Genomic DNA, 22,134 nt, shown 5'->3' on the forward strand with positions numbered 1-22,134 from the left:
TAAATGATGGAGACACACACAGTAAGGAAGCTTATGGTGCCCCACTGTTGTGCTGAGTGAGCTGTGTTGAATGGGCTGTGTTAGCCCCTTCAGGACTAGAGCAAGTGGCAAGCCATTTGCCCCTAAGCCATTTGGTCAGACCCCAAATGGACTGAGTTTAGAGAAAGCAAAACTAGTTATAAGAAAGCACTTTCTAAAGTTCTGGGGAAATATTAGGCAGACTCTTTCTCAACTCTCAGATTTTCCTTTCCCCTCCTTCCCTCTCCTCCTTTCCTCTTTCCTTTAACACTCACCTGAGTTCTTCTCTGACCTCTGTAGCTGTGTTTCCTGCGATGATGAACACATCATTCATGTCATCAGTCAGCATGTTGCAGGCATAGCCAATATTAATGGCAGTTTCTGATACAAAAGAAAGCCCACTTCAGTTAGAACATTACTTAATAAGATAAGTATCTTTTTCATAAGAGTTTTGAGGCCTTTCCATATTTCCTTAAGGCCTACAGGCCTCCTTAACTTCAGAGAGAGTATGATTGTTAATAAAATAAATACAAGAGATCAAGGAAGAAATTTAAAAATGTGCTAAATCCACAAAAAAATACCAACATCTATGAATCCTCAACATTCTCATCTAGTTTTTAAAAAAACTTTTTGATTTCCAAAAGGAGTACTCATGAAAAGATCCCAAGGACTTGTGATATAGTAAATTGTATACATTTTACTTGTATAAAATTTTACCAGAAGTCTTGAATACTGTCTTTGCAGAGCTGAAACACTAAGCTATTATGCAATCTGATATAATAGACAAATTGAAAACTCCCAAAATGTTCAGTTGAACAGCAAAAAAAAAATGATTTTAAGTTTTTTTAATTCTCCCACATGCAACATTGCCATATTTCCATTAAGTGAACAGAAATTTGGAATTTGAATATCACCTCAAAAACAAACCAGGACTGATGCTACAAAATAACATGATATTACATGATATTAACCAATCCTACCTCTAATTTTGTATAAGTAGAGCCTAGGATAGGTAAGTACCCTTCCATCTTCAATACAATCATTCAATTTTAATTTTATTGAGTTGTTAGACTCTTGTGAATTCTATGGAGTCATTAGATTTGTCCTAAGTCAAGGAAGACAACTGATAAAACTTCAGCATATCCTTTGTAGAAACCACAGAAATTAAAGCTAAATAGTAAACTTATGAGTATTCATAACTAATTGAATGGCTGTACACACTGATCAAGTGAAGTCTCTTAACAACTCAGCACAGAGCTAGACTCTCTGTGTTTTACATTTTGTAGTCAGTGATTTGAGTAAATGTATAGAGAACTGATTTATCAGGTCTGCAAATCCTCCAATGTTCTAAAAAGTAACTAACAGGTAAATAGAATCTTAAAAACATGTATGCCAGTTAACTGAATATTTCTGGTCTACTGATGGCCAAGTAGAAAATCATGTTTGTTTTAACCATTACTGCTAGCAATAGACCCAAACTGTATCGATCCCCTTTTCTTTCCTAGGAATCATGATATTCTGAACCTAATGACTCTTTCTCTGATGACTTGGAGTTTTGTCATGCCTGAAAGTGGGTCAGCTCTTAGTGTCCAACTGCATGGGCAATCTTGGAATTCAGCCAGGTTACACTTATACAGTCGTGGTGGCTGTTAAAACACCAAAATATTTTCATACCAGTTGATAAAAAGCGGCTTTCTTGAGTCTCTCGAAGATTCCCAAACCTCCCTACCAAGAAGAAACTAAAGAAGTAATGCTGAAGTCTCCAATGTCCTGCTCCAGAGCTCTGCCACTCTGTGATCTAAACCGGGATCAGTGCACATACAAACCAACAGTTAAACATTTTAACACCACTGCTGTCTATAACTATTATTTTTAAGATGTATTTGAACTGAAACTCAACTGACTCCAGGGTGTACTACAGAAGATATTTGGTTCAGTCCAGTTCAGTTACTCAGTCGTGTCTAACTCTTTGCGACCCCATGAACCGCAGCACGCCAGGCCTCCCTGTCCATCATCAACTCCCGGAGTCCACACAAACCCATGTCTATGGAATCGGTGATGCCATCCAACCATCTCATCCTCTGTTGTCCCCTTCTCCTCCTGCCCTCAATCTTTCCCAGCATTAAGGTCTTTTCAAATGGGTCAGCTCTTCACATCAGGTGGCCAAAGTATTGGGGTTTCAGGTTCAACATCAGTCCTTCCAATGAACACCCAAGACTGATCTCCTTTAGGATGGACTGGTTGGATCTCCTTGCAGTCCAAGGGACTCTCAAGAGTCTTCTCCAACACCACAGTTCAAAATCATCAATTCTTTGGCGCTCAACTTTCTTTATAGTCCAACTCTCACATCCATACATGACCACTGGGAAAACCATATTCTTGACTAGACAGATCTTTGTTGGCAAAGTAATGTCTCTCCTTTTGAATATGCTGTCTAGGTGGGTCATAACTTTCCTTCCAAGAGGTATGCGTCTTTTAATTTTATGGCTGCAATCACCATCTGCAGTGATTTGGAGCCCAGAAAAATAAAGTCAGCCACTGTTTACACTGTTTCCCCATCTATTTGCCATGATGTGATGGGACCAGATGCCATGATCTTAGTTTGTGAACTTTAGGCCAACTTTTTCATTCTTCTCTTTCACTTTCATCAAGAGACTCTTTAGTTCTTCTTTGCTTTCTGCCATAAGGGGGGTATCATCTGCATATCTGAGGTTATTGATATTTCTCCCAGCAATCTTGATTCCAGCTTGTTCTTCCTCCAGCCCAGCATTTCTCATGATGTACTCTGCATATAAGTTAAATAAGGAGGGTGACAATATACAGCCTGAGTGTACTCCTTTTACTATTTGGAACCAGTCTGTTGTTCCATGTCCAGTTCTAACTGTTGCTTCCTAACCTGCATACAGGTTTCTCAAGAGGCAGGTCAGGTGGTCTGGTATTCCCATCTCTTTCAGAATTTTCCACAGTTTATTGTAATCCACACAGTCAAAGGCTTTGGCATAGTCAATGAAGCAGAAGTAGATGTTTTTCTGGAACTCTCTTGCTTTTTCCATGATCCAGCGGATGTTGGCAATTTGATCTCTGGTTCCTCTGCCTTTTCTAAATCCAGCTTGAACATCTGGAAGTTCACGGTTTATGTACTGTTAGAGCCTGGCTTGGAGAATTTTGAGCATTACTTTACTAGCGTGTAAGATGAGTGCAATTGTGCGGTAGTTTGAGCATTCTCTGGCACTGCCTTTCTTTGGGATTGGAATGAAAACTGACCTTTTCCAGTCCTATGGCCACTGATGAGTTTTCCAAACTTGCTGGCATATTGAGTGAAGCACTTTCACAGCATCATCTTTCAGGATTTGAAATAGCTCAACTGGAATTTCATCACCTCCACTAGCTTTGTTCATAGTGATGCTTCCTAAGGCCCACTAGACTTTACATTCCTGGATGTCTGGCTCTAGGTGAGTGATCACACCATCGTGATTATCTGGGTCATGAAGATCTTTTTTGTACAGTTCTTCTGTGTATTGTTGCCACCTCTTCTTAATATCTTCTGCTTCTGTTAGGTCCCTGCTATTTCTGTCCTTTATAGAGCCCATATTTGCATGAAGTGTTCCCTTGGAATCTCTAATTTTCTTGAAGAGATCTCTAGTCTTTCCCATTCTGTTCTTTTCCTCTATTTCTTTACACTGATTGCTGAAGAAGGCTTCCTTATCTCTCCTTGCTGTTCTTTGGAACTCTGCAATCAAATGGGTATATCTTTTCTTTTCTCCTTTGCTTTTTGCTTCCCTTCTTTTTACAGCTATTTGTAAGCCCTCCTCAAACAGCCATTTTGCTTTTTTGCATTTTTTTTTTCTTGGGGATGGTCTTGATCCCTGTGTCCTGTACAATGTCACAAACCTCCATCCATAGTTCATCAGGCACTCTATCTATCAGATCTAGTCCCTTAAATCTATTTCTCACTTCCACTGTATAATCATAAGGGATTTGATTTAGGTCATACCTGAATGATCTAGTGGTTTTCTCCACTTTCTTCAATTTCAGTCTGAATTTGGCAATAATTTTGGTTAGTTTGATAGTAAATTCTTGTTATATATTTGCTTTCCTCTTTGTATTTCAAAGACTTTCCTAAGTGCAGTATTGGGCAAATGTCTTATTAATTAAGCTTCCTGGTTCATTAAAATTTCACCACAAAAATGATAATCCTCTTTTCAAAACATCAGCATCAAATTACCTTGTTTGTCTCCTGTTAGGACCCAGATCTTAATATTGGCTAGTGATAAGCTTGTAACTGTTTCAATCACACCGTCTTGTAACTTGTCTTCTACAGCAGTGGCACCTAATAGCTTTAATGAAAAATAGAGAATACCTTATGTTAATGCATGCATATAACACCCATAACATCTATGGCTTTTAATCACAGAGTTTAGAGGTCAAAGCATATAAAGATGGCAATTAGGATGTGTTGATATAGCAAGCATCCTTTATGTACAGAGGTGGGCTGGGGAAACCCCCAGAAGGTTCTCTAATCCAGGCAACTGGTGGGCATACCAATTAGTGCAGAGGTCCTGGAAGTTAGAATTTACATGAGGGATATGATATGCTCAGATAAAACATTAGCATAAATGATCAGAAGCCATTTGGGCTTGTAGAGCCTCAAGACTCCCCCACGTATATCAAAGGGAAGGCCTCATCTCAGAGTCAGGACCTCAAAATAAAAAGTAGAACCATTCTCTTCAATGAACAAACCATCAGATGTCATGAACAAAAAGTGAAGGTTCTTATGCAATATTTCATCCAAAGATGATCAAGGTGTGATCCCTAGTACGTCACAACAGCCAAACAGTCTAGCCACTGGGGCCCTAGGGAAGAGTGGTTTCTAGAATAAATCACGCTCTGGACAGTACAGATATAATCAGCCTCTCATGGGTCTAGGTTGGTTTACAGCTGGATCCCCACTCTTCACAGCAAGTTTCCCTGTTCTAAAAAGGTGGGTCATACAGTATGGAGGAAGAAAAAATACAACATCAAACAAAACATGACACACCAGAGGCTGACAAAGAATAGGGAGTCTACTATCTTCTAATCTTGGGGGACTTCCAATGGCATAAGCTACTGCTAATTGAAATAATCCTCTGGCCACATATGACAAGCTCAAAGCCAACGTATAAAGCATGATTCAAAGTTTGAAAGAGTAACATCTGCTGTGTGCAAGATGATTTAGCCAGTGGATTATTCCCTTGCTAGATCTCTAAACACATACTATCCCTTGTGTAAACACAAACCATCATGCTTCTAAATGCATACCATCAAATCCCTTTCAATTTCTTCATACAGCCCTGCTATCCGTTCATCCCTCTCATCTGTGGTGGTATTTGCATCTTCAAGCATCTTATGCCACTCTCTGAAGTACTTGTCATCCAGATCTCTGTATGCAATGGCCAAGGTTCGAAGGCCTTCTCCTGCAAATTCCTGCCAGGGCAGACAGAGACCTTGGAACCATCCCCAAACAATAATCACAACAATAAAACAACAAAAGTAATGAGTAAGAAGTTATGCACTCAAATTCATTTTAGCCCAAGAGCACAACTTAGTCCTCTTGACTCCAACTTTTTAGTCCCCTTGGAAATGGAAGATGATATTTTTATTTTGTATTTTATTCCAATGGGATTGAAACATTCAAAGGACCTAGCATTCCCCCTTAAGACTGCTGAAACACCCACTAAAGGGTCCTCTTTGAGAGGTGATCAATGGTGCGCGTGACTTCAAGTAACCGTTCAAAGCAACATGTTGGTTTCTAACCTATATTCTGCCTGAAGGAAGTACTGCTAGTAATGAGAGGGACTCAGCCTGTTTTATGGGCCATGGCCCTAGGTTTTCAGGGGAGAAAAAAATAACCTTCAGAGGAGCCATGGCTCTCAAACCAAAGGAAGGGGGTTCTCACAAGGGGCTGGAACATGACATCTCACCAAAGTCATGCTGCTGCTGCTGCTAAGTCGCTTCAGTCGTGTCCAATTCTGTGCGACCCCATAGACGGCAGCCTACCAGGCTCCGCCATCCCTGGGATTCTCCAGGCAAGAACGCTGGAGTGGATTGCCATTTCCTTCTCCAATGCATGAAAGTGAAAAGTGAAAGTGAAGTCGCTCAGTCATGTCTGACTCTTTGTGACCCCATGGACCGCGGGCTACCAGCTCCTCCATCCATGCTTTCCCCCTAATAATATAGTGATGTCTAAAACTAACTCCCTCCCTGTGTTTATGTTTGAAGATTTACAATAATAAAGTAAATCTAATCAATAAAGATGCATAAATAAATGTTATGCAATAGAAATTCAAGGATATTAATTAACATTATAATAATAACTCTAGAGGAAAAGTGAGAAAGGCAGGAAAGTTAATACAAATTTTCACTTCTGGGAACTAGTACTAGAAGTGGTGGTGGTTGTTGCTCAGTCATTAAGTTGTGTCCAACTCTATGACCCTGTGGACTGCAGCATTCCAGGCTCCTCTGTCCTCTACTATCTCCCAGAGTTTGCTCAAATCCATTAGAAGTTGAAGCTTTTACTTTTCATCCTAAAACTTTTTTGCTGTAGTAAAGTCTAATTTTTAAAATAAAATTGTTTGAAATGTTAAAGAGATCATCAAGCCCAGTTACTTTTTAAAAATCATTTTTTAATAAACTATCTTCTATAGAGTTAGTATTTAATAACAGGTCAATTTTATCCGAGGATGATACTCCTTCTTTAGTGTCTCAGTCAACTGAGAATAATACCTCGGGTGCTATGTCCTTTTAATATGCAAATAATTCACTAAACATAGGAGACTGGTAGTTGCTAAGTGTTTCAGACAGTCACAATAGCTAGAAACATATGTTGAACGCTTGGATAAATGCTAAAAACCTCCCACTTTGCACAGGCCTCTAGTGGCCACTTTATGGGCTTCTATACTGGAAGCATTTTTATAGCCATTTCTGCTCCTTTGGGCATTGCCACGAAGCATGTCTTCTCTGTTATATTCTGGCTTATGGAACAGACACAGGTTGGCAATCAGACACAAATTAAACTTTGACACACCCTAATTAGGTAAATGGAAAATCAGTGCCCACTGTGGTGATGTGGTTTAGCCCAGAAAGAGCATGAGAAAAATTACCCAAACTTATCTCATAGGCAGTTGGTAGCACTTTGGATATTGCAATCACACTGTATAAGCCCTCCCTTCCAAAATCACCACTGGGTCCCCGAATGATCTGAAAATCTAGTTACTGCCTTATAATGATCTTTTGTCCTCTTAATTCCAACAAACATTTCTTTGACTTTAACTTGCAATGCCCCTGGGCATTACCAGTGCTTTTCTTTGTTCTGCACAGCAGTGAATCAACTCTAAGATGACACTACAAAAGGGGACAGATGATTTAAGTTATTTAATTAGTGCATGAAACAAGTTGAACATTTAGGATTAGCAAGATCATTTCCTATCATTAAATCATTCAAAAATCAATAACTAAATAAAAATGTAAAACCTCAGAATTTAGAAGTCAAAATGAATAAAGTGAAAGAAGCAAAAGCAAGTCAAATTGATACTCATAGAAATGTAGAAAGATCAAATTAGGTTTCCCATACTTTAGTATGAAAATCCAGGACCTTGGTGTTTGAGCAATGGCAAAATCAAATGCTTATGATTCCAATGTTGTTTTCATAAAAAAAAAAAAAAATTTTTTTAAAGGACCATGATGGCCTTCTGGAAGAGATTAAAAGAAAATCAAGAATGCTCTATTGGGAAGACAAAAACAATAGCTATGTTTGTAACCAATATTACCAAACCATCATTCTTTAAACTTAAAGTCAGGCAGAGGTTTTTATTTGTTTGTTTGTCTTTTAAAGATTCAGGGTATTTTTTAATATTAAATATAGGGCTTGGCAAAGAAAATGAACTCTCAATTGCTTTTTAAAGGAGAGAAACCAAGGAGGAAGTAAGAGTTCTGAGCAGTTGCCCTTAAATTTCATATTGGGTTTGACAGAACCTCAAACAAATGTTAGAATGACCCTTGAAATCTCAGGGTTTTTAATCAGATAACATTCATATTTATTCTTAGACTCTTACTCTTTTGCAAAAAGAAAAATGTATGCCGAAGATCATCCCTGCTCCCTTTAGGAAGCTTCTGGAAAGAAACTTCGCATAGTCTCAGGCTGTATGCATTTGCTAACTTCCACCCAAGGGACATTAGTGACTCATCATGATATATGACCCAGATAAAAAGACCCTTAAAGGAGAAAGTCGGCTACAAAGATTATTTTCCTCTCACCATATAAACATGGCCCTAAACTATCCCCTGGGTGGAGGGGAGTAACCGTAAGAGATTCCGTTAATACCAGACACATCAGAACCCAAGGGAAAGCAATTCTCCAGTTCCTCTTCACTAAAACCAGTCCAGTCACCCAGGTGGAACAGCCCCCAACTATAAGGAAGTCAGAGCAGGTTTCCCTTGGTGTGCTGAGTCATCTCCTGACCAGAGTTCAGAAGCCCATACTCAGTGGCTATTTCTCATCAGCTCTCGGTTCATCCACCTTGGAGAGACTGACCTGATGCTCAGCAAGGCAGGGAGTGGGTCCATGTGCCAGTTTCTCAACGTTCACTGGCACAGTTTCCTGTGGAGCCGTTCTCCACACACTTTCTATTTCAGAAATCAGATCACTTAGCTGATATTTTAAAAAGAAGACCTAACTACAGGAAGCTGCCAAAGGGCCTCCGTGCTAACCTTACCATAGGGGCACTTACACTGAGATGGTCTGAAGTCAAAGTCAGAAGGTCTTCATTGGATGGATGAAGTCTTTCAAACAGAATAGTATCTGCTCCTTTGGAATAAAGCTTTATCTGTCCTTCTGGGTTTCGAACTGAAAAAAAAGTTGGGAAAGTAGATAATAATCAATGAAATCCATCAAAATTAGACTCTCCTTGGCCTCCAGCCAGGGAATTTGGAAATGAGCATGATGCTTTAGGCAGTCATAAAATACTCAGTGCCTTTGGTTAAAAGGTCACTACCTAAGTCACCTGACTTTACTCCTGTTTTGTTAATTTAGAAATATTCCATCTACAGGAACAAGTATTTTTGTTCTGATGCATACAACCTTCCTATTTTCCTTGCTTACTATTTCTGAAGAGCTGATACATTTAAATTTAAGCCTTCTGCATTGAGCAGAACTGAGAGTTTTGTTTGCCTGTCTCCTGATGTGAAATTCAAGACTGACTGTAGGAATCAGCTATCAGCATTATGCCAAATGATCACCATATGGAATTCGAGTCATTCAAAGTCAGGGTTTATGCATTTTTCTCAGCCTTTGCTGATATATATCTTCACTACCTTTATTCCTTAGAAAAGCTCTTTTACTCTTGGGTCATAATCCTAGCTACAAGCAGACTTCTCAGGGGGCTTTCAAAATTGAAGTTTCTATCTTCTTCCCACTAAAAGTCTGTATTAGTAGGGCTGTGTTTTAACCTGCTCCCCCCAGGTTTGGGAATGATAGCTTTGACAAGGCTCCAATCCCTCATTTACAATCCTCAACTCCTCCCCTGGGTGGCACACATGTTGCTGTCAGACAAATCTTTCTTTAAGCCACAGAATACTTGACCTATATTTGTAGGCTTGGTTTTACATCTTGGAACATACCAGGCACCTAATTATTTATTAAACAGATGAATAATATAGAAATGTATTTCTCCCCTACTGCTTCTAAAGGACTGACACAATTTAGGACAACTGCTTATGTCACAGCTTCATGGTTTGAACAGTGACCCTCACAAGCTTCATTGAGTCTAAGATTATTATATGCTTTCCACTCAGTTGTACCTTATCTCTAAAAATAGAGTGCCTCATAACAGATGGACATAAATATTGACTACTATTAGTTTAAGAGGATATGAAGTTCAGAGCTTGACTTAAAGGAATAAAATAATACCACAGTACAATAAATTACTTTTCCCCATAACCTTTTTTTTAATTGAAATATAGTTGATGTACAATATTATATAAGTTACAGGTGTACAATATAGAGATTCTCCATTTTTAAAGGCTACACTCCATTTATAGTTACTCATGCTAAGTCACTTCAGTCCTGGCTAACTCTTTGTGACCCCATGAACTGTAGTCCTGTAGAACAGGACTCCCCTGTCCATGAGATTCTCCAGACAAGAATACTGCAGTGGGTTGCCATGCCCTCCTCCAGGGGATCTTCCCCACCCAGGAATCAAACCTGTATCTCCTGTAGCTCCTGTATTGCACATAGATTCTTTACCACTAAGCCAGGGGGGAAGCTCAGAAGTTATTCACAATTTTGTAGAAGTTATTCTACAATATTGGCTATGTTCCCTGTGCTGTACAATATATCCTAGTGGGTTATATTATACATAATAGTTTGTATCTCTTAATGCCCTATCCTTAAAATTCCCCTGCTCCCTTTCCTCTCCCCACTGGGAACCGCTAGTTTATTCTCTATATCTGTGAATCTGCTTTTTAATTGTAGCCACTAATTTGTTGTATTTTTTAGATTCCACATGTGAAAGATATTATACTGTGCTTGTCTTTTTGTGTTTAACATTTCATTTAGCATAATGTCCTCCAAGTGCACCTATGTTGTTGCAAATGACAAAATTTAATTCTTTTTTATGGCTGAGCAGTATTCCATTGTATATGTATACCACTTGTTCTTTACTCATTTGCTGATGAACACTGAGGTTGTTTCTTCTAATTTTTAATGACCCTTAGTCAACACTTGATCTAATCCAATTTCCTTCTAGCTTGAATAAACCTAATGCATCCTGGAAACTTTTTTGTATTGGGATTTATCTATGGGTTGTCTTCTCTTCTAAGACCCATGGTCAACTTTCATAGTTTCTAGAACTTGCAATTTTTCTTGTACTCAGCTCTAATGTCCACAGTGGGGAAAATGAGAGGGAAAAAAGTGCAATTTATATCTATTCAATCAAGTGGAAGGAAAACATTTACTCCTAGGAAAGGCTTTCTCTTTCTTTTCTTATACAGCAATCCAATTTAATTTCTCCCACATTTTCTTCCTTCTGTTACCAGAGCTATAAAGTCAAAGTGTGTATATTCTCCACTTGCTAGTAAAACTTCTCTATGACTGTTAAGTCCAAGGTAGGATATTGATTCTCAAACTTCTTGGTCTCAGAACCCATTTACACTCTTAAAACTTCATGAGGACTATAGGTAGGTCCTATCTATCAATATTTACCACATTAGAAATTAAAACTGATAAATTTTATTATATCAATAGTCTTATGACACTAATGATATTAATCAAAATATAATTATTATATAAATAACAATAAACATTACATATTTACATAAATGACACTTTTTCCAAAACAAAATATTTTGGGGAGTGGCAAATGTTCTATATGATTATAGATCTCTTTAATGTCTGGTTTAATAGAAGATGGTTGTATTCTCAAATCTGCTTTCTGTATTCAATCTGCTGTGATATCACATGTCATGTGGCTTTTGTAAACCTCTGTGACATACTCATGAGAAAAAAACTGAAAGATAAATAACATTAGCATTGTTATAAAAATACTTTTGTCCTTATGAATCCTCTGAAAATCTTTCAGGTTTTCCTAGGGTTCCCCAGATCACTCATTGAGAATCCCTGGTCAAGGGAAATCACAAACTCATTATGAATTGTGCAAATTCCTTACCATCTCTTTGTCTCACCATCTCAATTTCTATTCTGAAAAAGAGATATTTAAACAACCTAACTTCTAATGCCATTCCAGCTCTACAATTTCCTGATTTAGTAAAGCTTTTCCATATCCAATGTCTCCTCTTAATCCATCATTAACTCCTTTAAATTTGAGTTTGCATAGTCCAATTTCATGGAATCCTGCTTAATTTTACTCACTGAACATTTCTTTTAGCAGCTCAGCTAGTTTTATATCCCTTTTCATTTAAGGCTTCTAGTCAGTTCTGCTAGGAAATCTTTAGGCTAATAAAATCTGTCCTTTCAGAAGTTAGCTTTTTAAAATAAATTAAAAATAAAATAGCAGTTTTAAGTGATTGAGATAACAAATAAACAGAGCCTGGACAAAGGTCACAGATTTTTAATTATATAATATGTTCCCACTGCCTGTCCTTTAAATACTGGTGTTCTTCAGAGATTTACCCCAAATTGACTTCTCATCCCATCCTTCACACGCTCCTTGGGCTGTCAGATTCTTTTCCTGGCTTCAGCTATAGGATGGTTGCTCTAAATGTGTATCTCCTGCCTAAATCCATTTCCAGTGCTCCCTTCTGCCTAGACATCTAACTACCAACTGGACATCTCCTCTTAAATGTGCCTGAGCACATTAAACTGAAACTGGATACATTGTCTATCACCAATAACTAATTATTCCTCCTATGTCTCCGTTTGTGTGTGTGTGTGTGTGTGTGTGTGTGTGTGTGTGTGTGTTTGTCTCCAGTTTTAAATATCAGCTTCACCATCCACTCAGTCTCCCAAAGCAGTCATCTGGCCATCACTCAAATCTCCTCCCCCTTCACTACCCATATCCAATTGAAACCAAGAGGTCTCTGCCACCTTCTCTCTTTCCTAGATTATCAACTGGTTTTATTCATCCCAGTCCTGTTTCCCTCCAAACTCTTCTATAACACAGCCATCATACGCAGTTGAATCATCTTCACACTATTGTGTAGAATCCCGTAATTGCTTCCTTTTGCCCTTAGATCAAGTCTGGACTCCTTTACTGTTGTTCAGTCACTCAGTTGTATCTGACTCTTTGCGACCCCACAGACTGCAGCGTGCCAGGCTTCCCTGTCCTTCCCTGTCTCCTGGAGTTTGCTCAAACCCATGTCCATTGAGTTGGTGATGCTATCCAACCATCTCATCCTCTGTCGTCCCCTTCTCCTCCTGCCTTCAATCTTTCCCAGCATCATGGTCTTTTCTAACGAGTCAGCTCTTCACATCAGGTGGCCAAAGTATTGGAGCTTCAGCATCAGTCCTTCCAATGAATATTTGATTCCATAATGTGGCAAAAACAGGAATCATCTAGATCTGCCCCCTTTTAGCCTATTTCCTACCCTGCTTCACCATCTTCTCCTGGATGCAACCACAAAGTAGTTTTCAGTTTCATATTCTACTTCAGCTTCAAGTTCCTAGAACATGGTAGGTATTTAATAAATATTTGCTTGATTGAGTTAAATTATAATTATGTAAAATATGTTATAAGCAGTAGCTATGCCTTTGTGATATAAAGAAAAGAAAAAATTCAGAAATGGTTCCAGGTTTCTGTTGTATGAGTAAATACAACAGTAATACCATGAAGGTTGATGAATAATTCTACATGCCATATTTCAGTTGGGTTAGAAATGCCTGTCACATCTCAGTGTGATTTGTACTTTGATAATCCTTAAAAGGTTTAAAGTTGAGAAACCTTTACGTAAAGATCTTGCAAGGGCTTTACAAGGAGCTACTGTAATTTATTCTTCTTTAATAATTATCTGCCACTTGGCCCTATTAATAACTATCCTTGAATTTTATCTGTTTTTATTTACATTAGTAAACATGTAAATAACTATTTACATATTTCCAAAACTATATAATGAGATCTATACACTTCTCAAGGTTTCCTAGATGGTGCTAGTGGGCAAGAACCTGCCTGCCAATGCAGGTGACCTAAGAGAGGCAGGTTTGATCTCTGGATTGGGAAGATCGACTGGAGGAGGTCATAGCAACCCACTCCAGTATTCATGCCTAGAGAATCCAATGGACAGAGGAGCCTGACATGCCATGGTCCTTTGGGTCGCACAGAGTCGGACACAACTGAAGCAACTTCGCATGACTACACCCATATACTTATCTATGAGGCATATTTTTTCAGTTCAGTTCAGTTGCTCAATTGTGTCCAACATTTCGTGACCCCAAGGACTGCAGCACACCAGCCTTCCCTGTCCATCACCAACTCCCAGAATTTGTTCAAATTCATGTCCATTGAGCTGATGATGCCATCCAACCATCTCATCCTCTGTCGTTCCCTTCTCTTTCTGCCTTCAACCTTTCCCAGCATCAGGGTCTTTTTCCAGTGAGTCAGTTCTTTGTATCAGGTGGCTAAAATATTGTATCTTTTATACCTTCTGACAAAATTACTTACAGAAATCTATTTTTATTTAGAATAAATAAAAACCACTGAATAAATCAGGGCTCTTGCCCCAGAATGAAAGTACCACTGGTACTGAAACTATACATTCATGATTCAATGAATGATTGTCTAAAACAGGCCTGAAGAAGGAGGAGAAGTCCTAGGAGGAGGAGAAGACAGCAACAAATGTCTGAGACTTCATGTTGGGGTGTTTTCCCCACCAAACCCGTGACAATCATGAGTCTGACACTGTTGTGTTTTTTTTTGGTCTTATTATCAAACATAGACTTGTCTACCCTAGTGGAGTCTCTCTTTCAAAGTCCTCCTGATTAAAAAACAAACAGAACTGATTAAAAAACAGAACAAACATAAAGCCCCAAGCCTCCATGCATTCTGCGGTGGAACACTACCTTTCTTCATATGGGATCCATTAAGGCAAACATGTGACATTTGTGGTTAGGCTGTAATTTCCCTGTAATAGTGACTGATGCTGGGGAAAAGCCAAAAGCTTCCCTGTGTAGCAATCTTAGGTTTTGTCAACACCCTCAGAGCAAAGAGAAGCCAGTTCTGGGCCAACCCAACATCAATAACACTTCCCTGAAGCTGTAAATAGAAGATAATCCCTGCTGATACAACATCAGGCCAACACCCAGAGCAGCATATGTGCTCATCAGTAACACTGACAATGACTGCCTACAGCTTGCTGTCAGAAAAATAAAAATAAACACCCTCAGATGATGTTTGGTTTTTACCTGCTGAGAGCAATCTCCCAGGGCTAGTTTCCAGTAGTAAGACACCAAAAGTCCTACTGTTACATACACACACATTTTTCAGAGTAAAAATTGATTTAACATGTTGATCAGGATATTCATAAGTTGTAAAATGTTGGGTTAAATGTTATTTAACAGATATTCCTAGAGAACGTACTATGTGCTAAGCACTTTGCTTGGCTGTGGGTAGTTTATGAGGTTTAGGGCACAGTCCCTGCCTTCAGGTAGCATGACTTTAATGGGAAAAGTCATGAGTATCACAGGACTGGTATCACACTAGTGCTTCAAACAGGGGGCTCTGGGAAACAGAGGAGAATGTGGTTATTCGAAAAGGAGGAAAAGAATCGAGAGAATGGGTGACACCTGAATCAATATTACCAGATAATTAGGAGTTTTCTGAGAAAGGAAGAGGAGAAGAGGAGAGGTCTATGTTGAAATAGTCCATGCAGTGTGAAAGTGCACAAAGCATGCTGAGTATCTCAGGGGAGAATAGAGTAGTATCTAAGGATCTCTTAGTCTAAGGAAATGGCTCCCAAACTGTGGTCCAAACAGTGATGCAGCAGCAGCAACGACACCTGGGAGCTTGTGAGACAGGCAAACTTTTAAGCCCCACCCCAGACCTGCTGAATCAAAAACTCTAGGGCTGCACTTTAACAGCATTTAAAATCTGCATTTTACTTTATACTTATCTTTCCAAATCACATATTTGCCTATCTTCTAAATTACCAGGTGCTTCCTAAATATGATTCAAATTGTAGAAGCCCTAAAATAATTCAATCATATTAAAAGAAAAACAGAAGAAGGGCACGTAAAAAACACTATACGTATGGCTAGAAATACTATCCAAAGTCAGACAACAAACTGGAAAGCAATGTCTGCAAGCTGCATCACAAAGGGCTTCTCTCCCTAATATATAAGGACGTCTATAAATATAGAAGAAAAAAATCTAGCAGTTCAATAGCAAAATGAGTGAAGAGTACTAACACTGTACAGAAGGAAAACATACATGTATCTCAAGCATAGGAAATAAACTCAACCTCATCCATGATAAAAAATGTACAAACTAAAACTACTGTTACATGCCATTTTAAAAATTGACAAAAATCTGAAGTTTGATGTTGATGAGGATATAGGGGGAAAGGCATTCATACTATGGAGGTGGGATTGTAAAATGATATACCTGCAGTGGGTGCAATTTGGCAATAACCATCAAAATTAAAAACATGTTTATCCTATGACCCAACAATCTCATTTCTGATAAACTTTCTGAAATAATTGCACATGTACAAAATGAAATATGTACAAGGCTACTCATTTCAGTACTTGTAAAAGCAAAAGTTTGAGGATAGCATAAATGGCCACCACTAAGGGACAAAATGAAAGTGTTAGTCGTTCAGTCGTGTCCAATTCTTTGCGATCCCATGGACTGTAGCCCACCAGGCTCCTCTGTCCATGGAATTTTCCAGGCAAGAATTCTGGAGTGGGTTGCCATTCCCTTATCCAGGGGACCTTCCTGACCCAGGGATCAAACCTGGGTATCCTTCAGGGAGACCTGGCAACTAGCTCTACTACCACTATACTACTACTACAAGGGACAAAATAAATTTTGACTTAATCCATAAAGTGGAGATTTACGTAGTTTAAAATTTTTAAAGTGTATTTTTTTATGTACTGATAAGGAAAGAGTTCTTAAATATACTGCTAAGCTAAAAAATGCAAAAATAAATATTTAAAATCTTCATTTTAACAAGTCTTCCTGGTGGTTCTGATGGGAGCTGAAGTTTGAGAGCCAGTTACCTAGGGGCACAAAATAGATGGAGGTATCAAAAGCATGTGACCTACAACAGGGATAAAGAGGCCAGACTTTGGAGAAAGACAAATCTGGATTCAAATATTTGCTCTGCATCTTACTGGCTTTGTAACAAGATACATGACAATACTGGGAAAGATACTTAAAATCTTTGAGCTTTAAATGTACCATCTCCTGACTGGGGGTGACATACTATTACAAGACTTTAATAAAATATTTGTATCGGGTTCAGTTCACTCACACTGGCATATAGCAAAAGATAGATAACAATTTTAATAAGAACATAGTTGTGACAAAGTTCTCTATTAGACATACAAAATTTGAGATAACTGTAGTGTAACCCAGTGACAGAATCCAAGAGAAGCCTGAAAATGTGTATGGAGGCCTCAGAGAGAGACTGAAACTGAAGAGCCATATGGGAAGGACACAAAATATAGGCAGTAGCTGCCACCACGTGAGCGGTCAAGATTATCCAAGGAGAGCGCAGAAGAGGAAAGGACACCAACACTGAAGGGTACGATGAAGAACAGTCAGCTTGAAAAGGAGCTTGAGAAAGAAAGCACAGGACAAGGGGAGACCCAGGAGCCAGTGTGGTCAAAGAGGCCAAAAGAGGAGTGTCAAGAGAAGCAGATTAACAGTATCAAATGTCACTAAGTTTAAAGGGATAAAGATGATGATAGAGGATACATAGATGGACAGATGGATAGTAGACAGATAAGGTGGAGGGAGAGGAGGAGGAAGGGAGGAAAGAAGGAAGAGGGGGAATGTCATTGCACTGGGTAGTTAAGAGGTGATGTCAGACTTCTGAGAAGGAATTCTGTCTTGAAGATTAGAAGCAGAAGCCTGACCCTTATAGGCTGAAAAGAGAAACCAAGATGAGAATCAAACACTGATCTTGAAAAATTAAGCTGTGATGGAAAGAAGAAAAACTGGGTGGCAAAATCAGTGGAGATCAGAATATGAACAATAAATTTAAGGAAACAAAGATGATCATAGAGTTGCAGGCTGAAGAAAGAAGTCAGTGATGAAGAAGAAAGTGAAGTTACAAGCAAGTGAGAAGAGAGTGAGTAAGGAAGGAAAATGGATGGGAACAGGTAGAACCTTTAGCATTGAAAAGGAACAAGAGCGATTTTCCTCTGAAGCAGAAAACAGACTGAGTAAAATCGTAGCTTGGGGATGCAGGAGGAAAATGGGGAAAAGGGTAAGGTGATGGTGCTGGACACAGAATAAGCACTTGTTTCATTAGCTATACTCACTGCTACCGAGTTGAGGCTAAGTTGAGGATGACACAAGCTCAAAAAGTTAATACATATCACAACTCTCAGCACATAACTAGAGTGAAATCATCCTTGAGAAGTTTCCATATAACCATAGTATTATCAAAAGATCGAAAATACTCTCAGCCACCAACCATACCTATGACAGACATCCTTTTTCGGAAATTGTTGAAATCCAAAAAGGCAAGCAATTGATAAGTAACTAGTGTTCCCAATTCTTCTATTGTTATTGTGTCTGGGGTCCGAGACTTAAAGATGAACCCCAAATTTTTGGCAGCAGTCACTAGAGCCCCTTCATCAGGTGACTGGACTTGGTAAATCAGCTCTCCTAAAAGGAAAAGAAACAAGTGGATTAAATAACAAAAAGAAACCGATTATTAATATGAAGATAGTAACATTCACAGAACACCAACATCAATTTCAACTCATTCTATAAGACCCAACCCAAGTGTCAGCTCTAGAAATTAGACTTTTTCCACTCACTAACCAGCTGAACAGGCACCTGTCCTGTGAAACTTTCAAGACACCATGCATAACACCATGCATAAGAGCCTTTGTCAGATTACAGGAAAAAAACTCATTCCTGAGCCTGCCTCCCTTCTATGTGGAAAGCATCTTAGGTCAGAGACCACAACTTTGTATTTTCAGTGACTAGAAACATGCCAAGAAAGTTTTACAAACTAAAACACTTAAAACTCACATAATCCTCATGGCAATGAGGCAGGGATTATTAAAATTATTACAGGCATACCTCAGAGATATTGCAGACTTGGTTCCAGACCACTGCAAAAAAGTACTGCCATAAAGCAATTCACATGAACTTTTTGGTTCCTCAGTGCATATAAAAATTACATTTACATTATACTGTTGTCTGTTATGTGTGCAATAGCATTATATATAAGAATATACATACTTAGTTAAAAAATACTTCACTGTAGAAAAAATGTTAGTAATCTGAGTCTTAGGTGAGTCATAATATTTTGGCAATAGTAACATCAAAAAATCACTGATCACAGATCACCATGAGAAATATATGTGTTTGTCACTCAGCCATGTCTGACTCTTTGTGACACCATGCACTATAGCCTGCCAAGTTTCTCTGTTCATGGGATTGTCCAGATGAGAATACTGGAGTGAGCTGCCATTTTTTCTCCAGGGGATCTTCCCTAATCAGGGATCGAACTTGGGTGTCCTGCATTGCAGGCAGATTCTTTACCAGCTGAGGCATCAGGTGAAAAAGTTTGAAATATTAAAAGAATTATAAAAATGTCACATAGTGACACAAGTGAGCAAATACTATTAGAAAAATGGTGCCAATAAAATGTACACCCGTGGTGGATTCGTGTCAATATATGGCAAAACCAATACAGTATTGTAAAGTAAAATAAAGTAAAAATAGATTAAAAAAAAAAACTTGCTCGACGCAGGGTTGGCACAAATCTTCAATTTGTCGAAAACACAATATATGTGACATGCAATAAAATGAAGCACAACAAAATGAGGTATGCCTGTATTTCCATTTTATACTGGTAAAACTCATGACTGAAAATGTTATGCAGCTTTTGCAAGGTAACACAACCAGACTGATGATGCAGACATCCCAAATTCCTCTTCAGTCTGCTGCTAATGATCATTTTATGAAAATATATCAAAGAAATCCCTTGAAATCTAAGGAATCAAACCAGGATATTAATGATTGGTACCTGATATTGTGTAGGTGCTGGAGTGGGGGTAAGAGGAGAGAAGAGAGGAAAAGAATGAAGTGGAGGAAAAAAATAAAAATACACTTAAAAACCAGCATGAATAAAGTAAGCCCTTCTATATAAAATTATCTTTGTATGTAAAAATAAATTAGAAAAAAGTAGGCACAGCTAGATCCATTTTACTGATTTATAATAATGTCCAAGATAAATTGTTAGGAAAACTGGTTGCATATTAATCTATGTACTAGAATTATTTTTCTGTTAAAAAGAAACTACCTACATATCTATGTGTATATATATATGCATACATGTATAAGCAAGTAGAAAGTGTGAAATTATGTACACCAAATGTTAACATTAGTTACCTCTGCTGCTGCTGCTAAGTCGCTTCAGTCATGTCTGACTCTGCATGATCCCATAGGTGGTAGCCTACCAGGTTCCCCTGTCCCTGGGATTCTCCAGGCAAGAACACTGGAGTGGGTTGCCATTTCCTTCTCCAATGCAATGCATGAAAGTGAAAAGTGAAAGTGAAGTCACTGAGTCATGTCCAACTCTCAGCGATCCCATGGACTGCAGTCTACCAGGCGCCTCCATCCATGGGATTCTCCAGGCAAGAGTACTGGAGTTGGGTGCCATTGCCTATTCCGAGTTACCTCTCTAGAGATTGAATTAAAGTTCAGGGAAGAAATTACTATCTTTGCCTTTATAAATCCTTATGTTGTATGGCTTCATTTGCTACAAGAGGCATAAATTAATTTTTTAAATTAAAAAAAATTGAAGCAATTACTTCATCTATTATGAGATGACATGATAACTTCCACTTCTGGAAACATGGTGGACTAGGTTCCAAGATCAATCACCTATGTTAGAACCAGGTATAGATTCTATAAATAAAAAGCATTTAAATATTTTTGCATGTACCCAGGACTGGCAAGAAAGCAACAGTTGCTCAGGTCAAAGACTGAGGAAAAAAAATACAGTTGGAATAAAGGATGGACATTTTGAAACTAATTGGTTTCCAGTATCTCAGGGCTTCGGTTAGAAAAGACACAGGCCAGGCAAAGAAGTCTAATAGGAGATCACTTCTTAAAACTGAGCACCCTCCCCCCTCAAAAGGATGTTCTCTCAGTATGAAGGTAAACTGGAAAACAGTGTCCATTTTAAGACTGCCTATAAGGAAAACTGTCTATTTATAAGAGAAAAAAAAAATGCTGAAAATTTATAACAGGAAACTGACTTTCATGTATATTTGCATCCTAAATTCACAGATCACCCAGATGTTGTGAATTTAGGTTTCAAATACACATTAGTGACTAAGTGAAAGTCACTCAGTCATGTTTGACTCTTTGTGACTCCATGGACTACACAGTCCATGGAATTCTCCAGGCCAGAATACTGGAGTGGGTAGCCTTCCCTTACTCCAGGGGATCTTCCCAACCCAGGGATTGAACCCACGTCTCCCGCATTGCAGGCGGATTCTTTACCAGCTGAACCACAAGGGAAGCCCAAATAGCGTCTAAAGGAAATGCAAATCATTTCTTGGAGAAACCAGTCTTAGCCTCAGAACCTGAAAAACTTCTACAAATGAAGTCTGAAATAAAATGACCAAGATATAATTAGAACCAACAGAAAGAACAGAGAGAATAATATCCCTAAAAACTTTAGAAATTGAAGTTATCAGAAATACTACAAACAAATATTTAATGGATTTCAAAAATAAAAGAGATAAAATTAATCAGATTGAAAAAAGAATTAAAGACTTAGTAGAAGTCAAAAACAGCAAATTAAATAATACGAGAGAGAATTTGTATATACGGGAAAAAATTGAGAAAATTCCAGAATATATCCCAGAGGGACAAAGAAAGGGAAAAAATCAAAGAATTATTAAAAGACATAGAGAATAGAGTGAGAATGTTACACACTAAAGATCTATTACAAGAGAGAAAATGAGTCAGAGTCCATACTTGAAGAAATACTATGGCTGAGGAAATTCCAGAAGTGATAAAAGACAACATTCTATGGACTCAAGAATCTCAATGAATTCTCAGCAATACAAATATATTAAAAATTCACACCTTCACTAAGACTATGAAGAAGAAGAAATCTCAAGTCTATGCCCCGACCAGTAATGCCAAAGAAGCTGAAACTGAAGAGTTCTATGAAGACCTACAAGACCTTCTAGAACTAACACCCAAAAAAGATGTCTTTTACATTATAGGGGACTGGAATGCAAAAGTAGGAAGTCAAGAAACACCTACAGTAACAGGCAAATTTGGCCTTGGAATACAAAATGAAGCAGGGCAAAGGCTAATAGAGTTCTGCCAAGAGAACACACTGCTCATAGCAAACACCCTCTTCCAACAACACAAGAGAAGACTCTACACATGGACATCACTGATGGTCAACACCAAAATCAGATTG

General features: G+C 38.4%; 1 protein-coding gene across 1 annotated transcript in view; it reads right to left on the reverse strand.

The window, feature by feature from the left end:
- The window catches only part of ATP8B4 (ATPase phospholipid transporting 8B4 (putative)), a 200,755-nt gene that overhangs the window by 59,712 nt on the left and 118,909 nt on the right, over nucleotides 1-22,134 (reverse strand). Inside the window, exons 14-18 of the mRNA XM_068992364.1 lie at nucleotides 18,150-18,338; nucleotides 8,784-8,899; nucleotides 5,317-5,481; nucleotides 4,244-4,355; nucleotides 294-399 (exon numbers count right to left, since the gene is read on the reverse strand). Coding sequence (XP_068848465.1) covers nucleotides 294-399; nucleotides 4,244-4,355; nucleotides 5,317-5,481; nucleotides 8,784-8,899; nucleotides 18,150-18,338 — 688 coding nt within the window. The remainder of the gene's footprint in view (nucleotides 1-293; nucleotides 400-4,243; nucleotides 4,356-5,316; nucleotides 5,482-8,783; nucleotides 8,900-18,149; nucleotides 18,339-22,134) is intronic.

The sequence above is a fragment of the Capricornis sumatraensis genome, chromosome 2 (genome assembly GCF_032405125.1).
Source record: "Capricornis sumatraensis isolate serow.1 chromosome 2, serow.2, whole genome shotgun sequence".
Classification (NCBI taxonomy): Eukaryota; Metazoa; Chordata; class Mammalia; order Artiodactyla; family Bovidae; genus Capricornis; species Capricornis sumatraensis.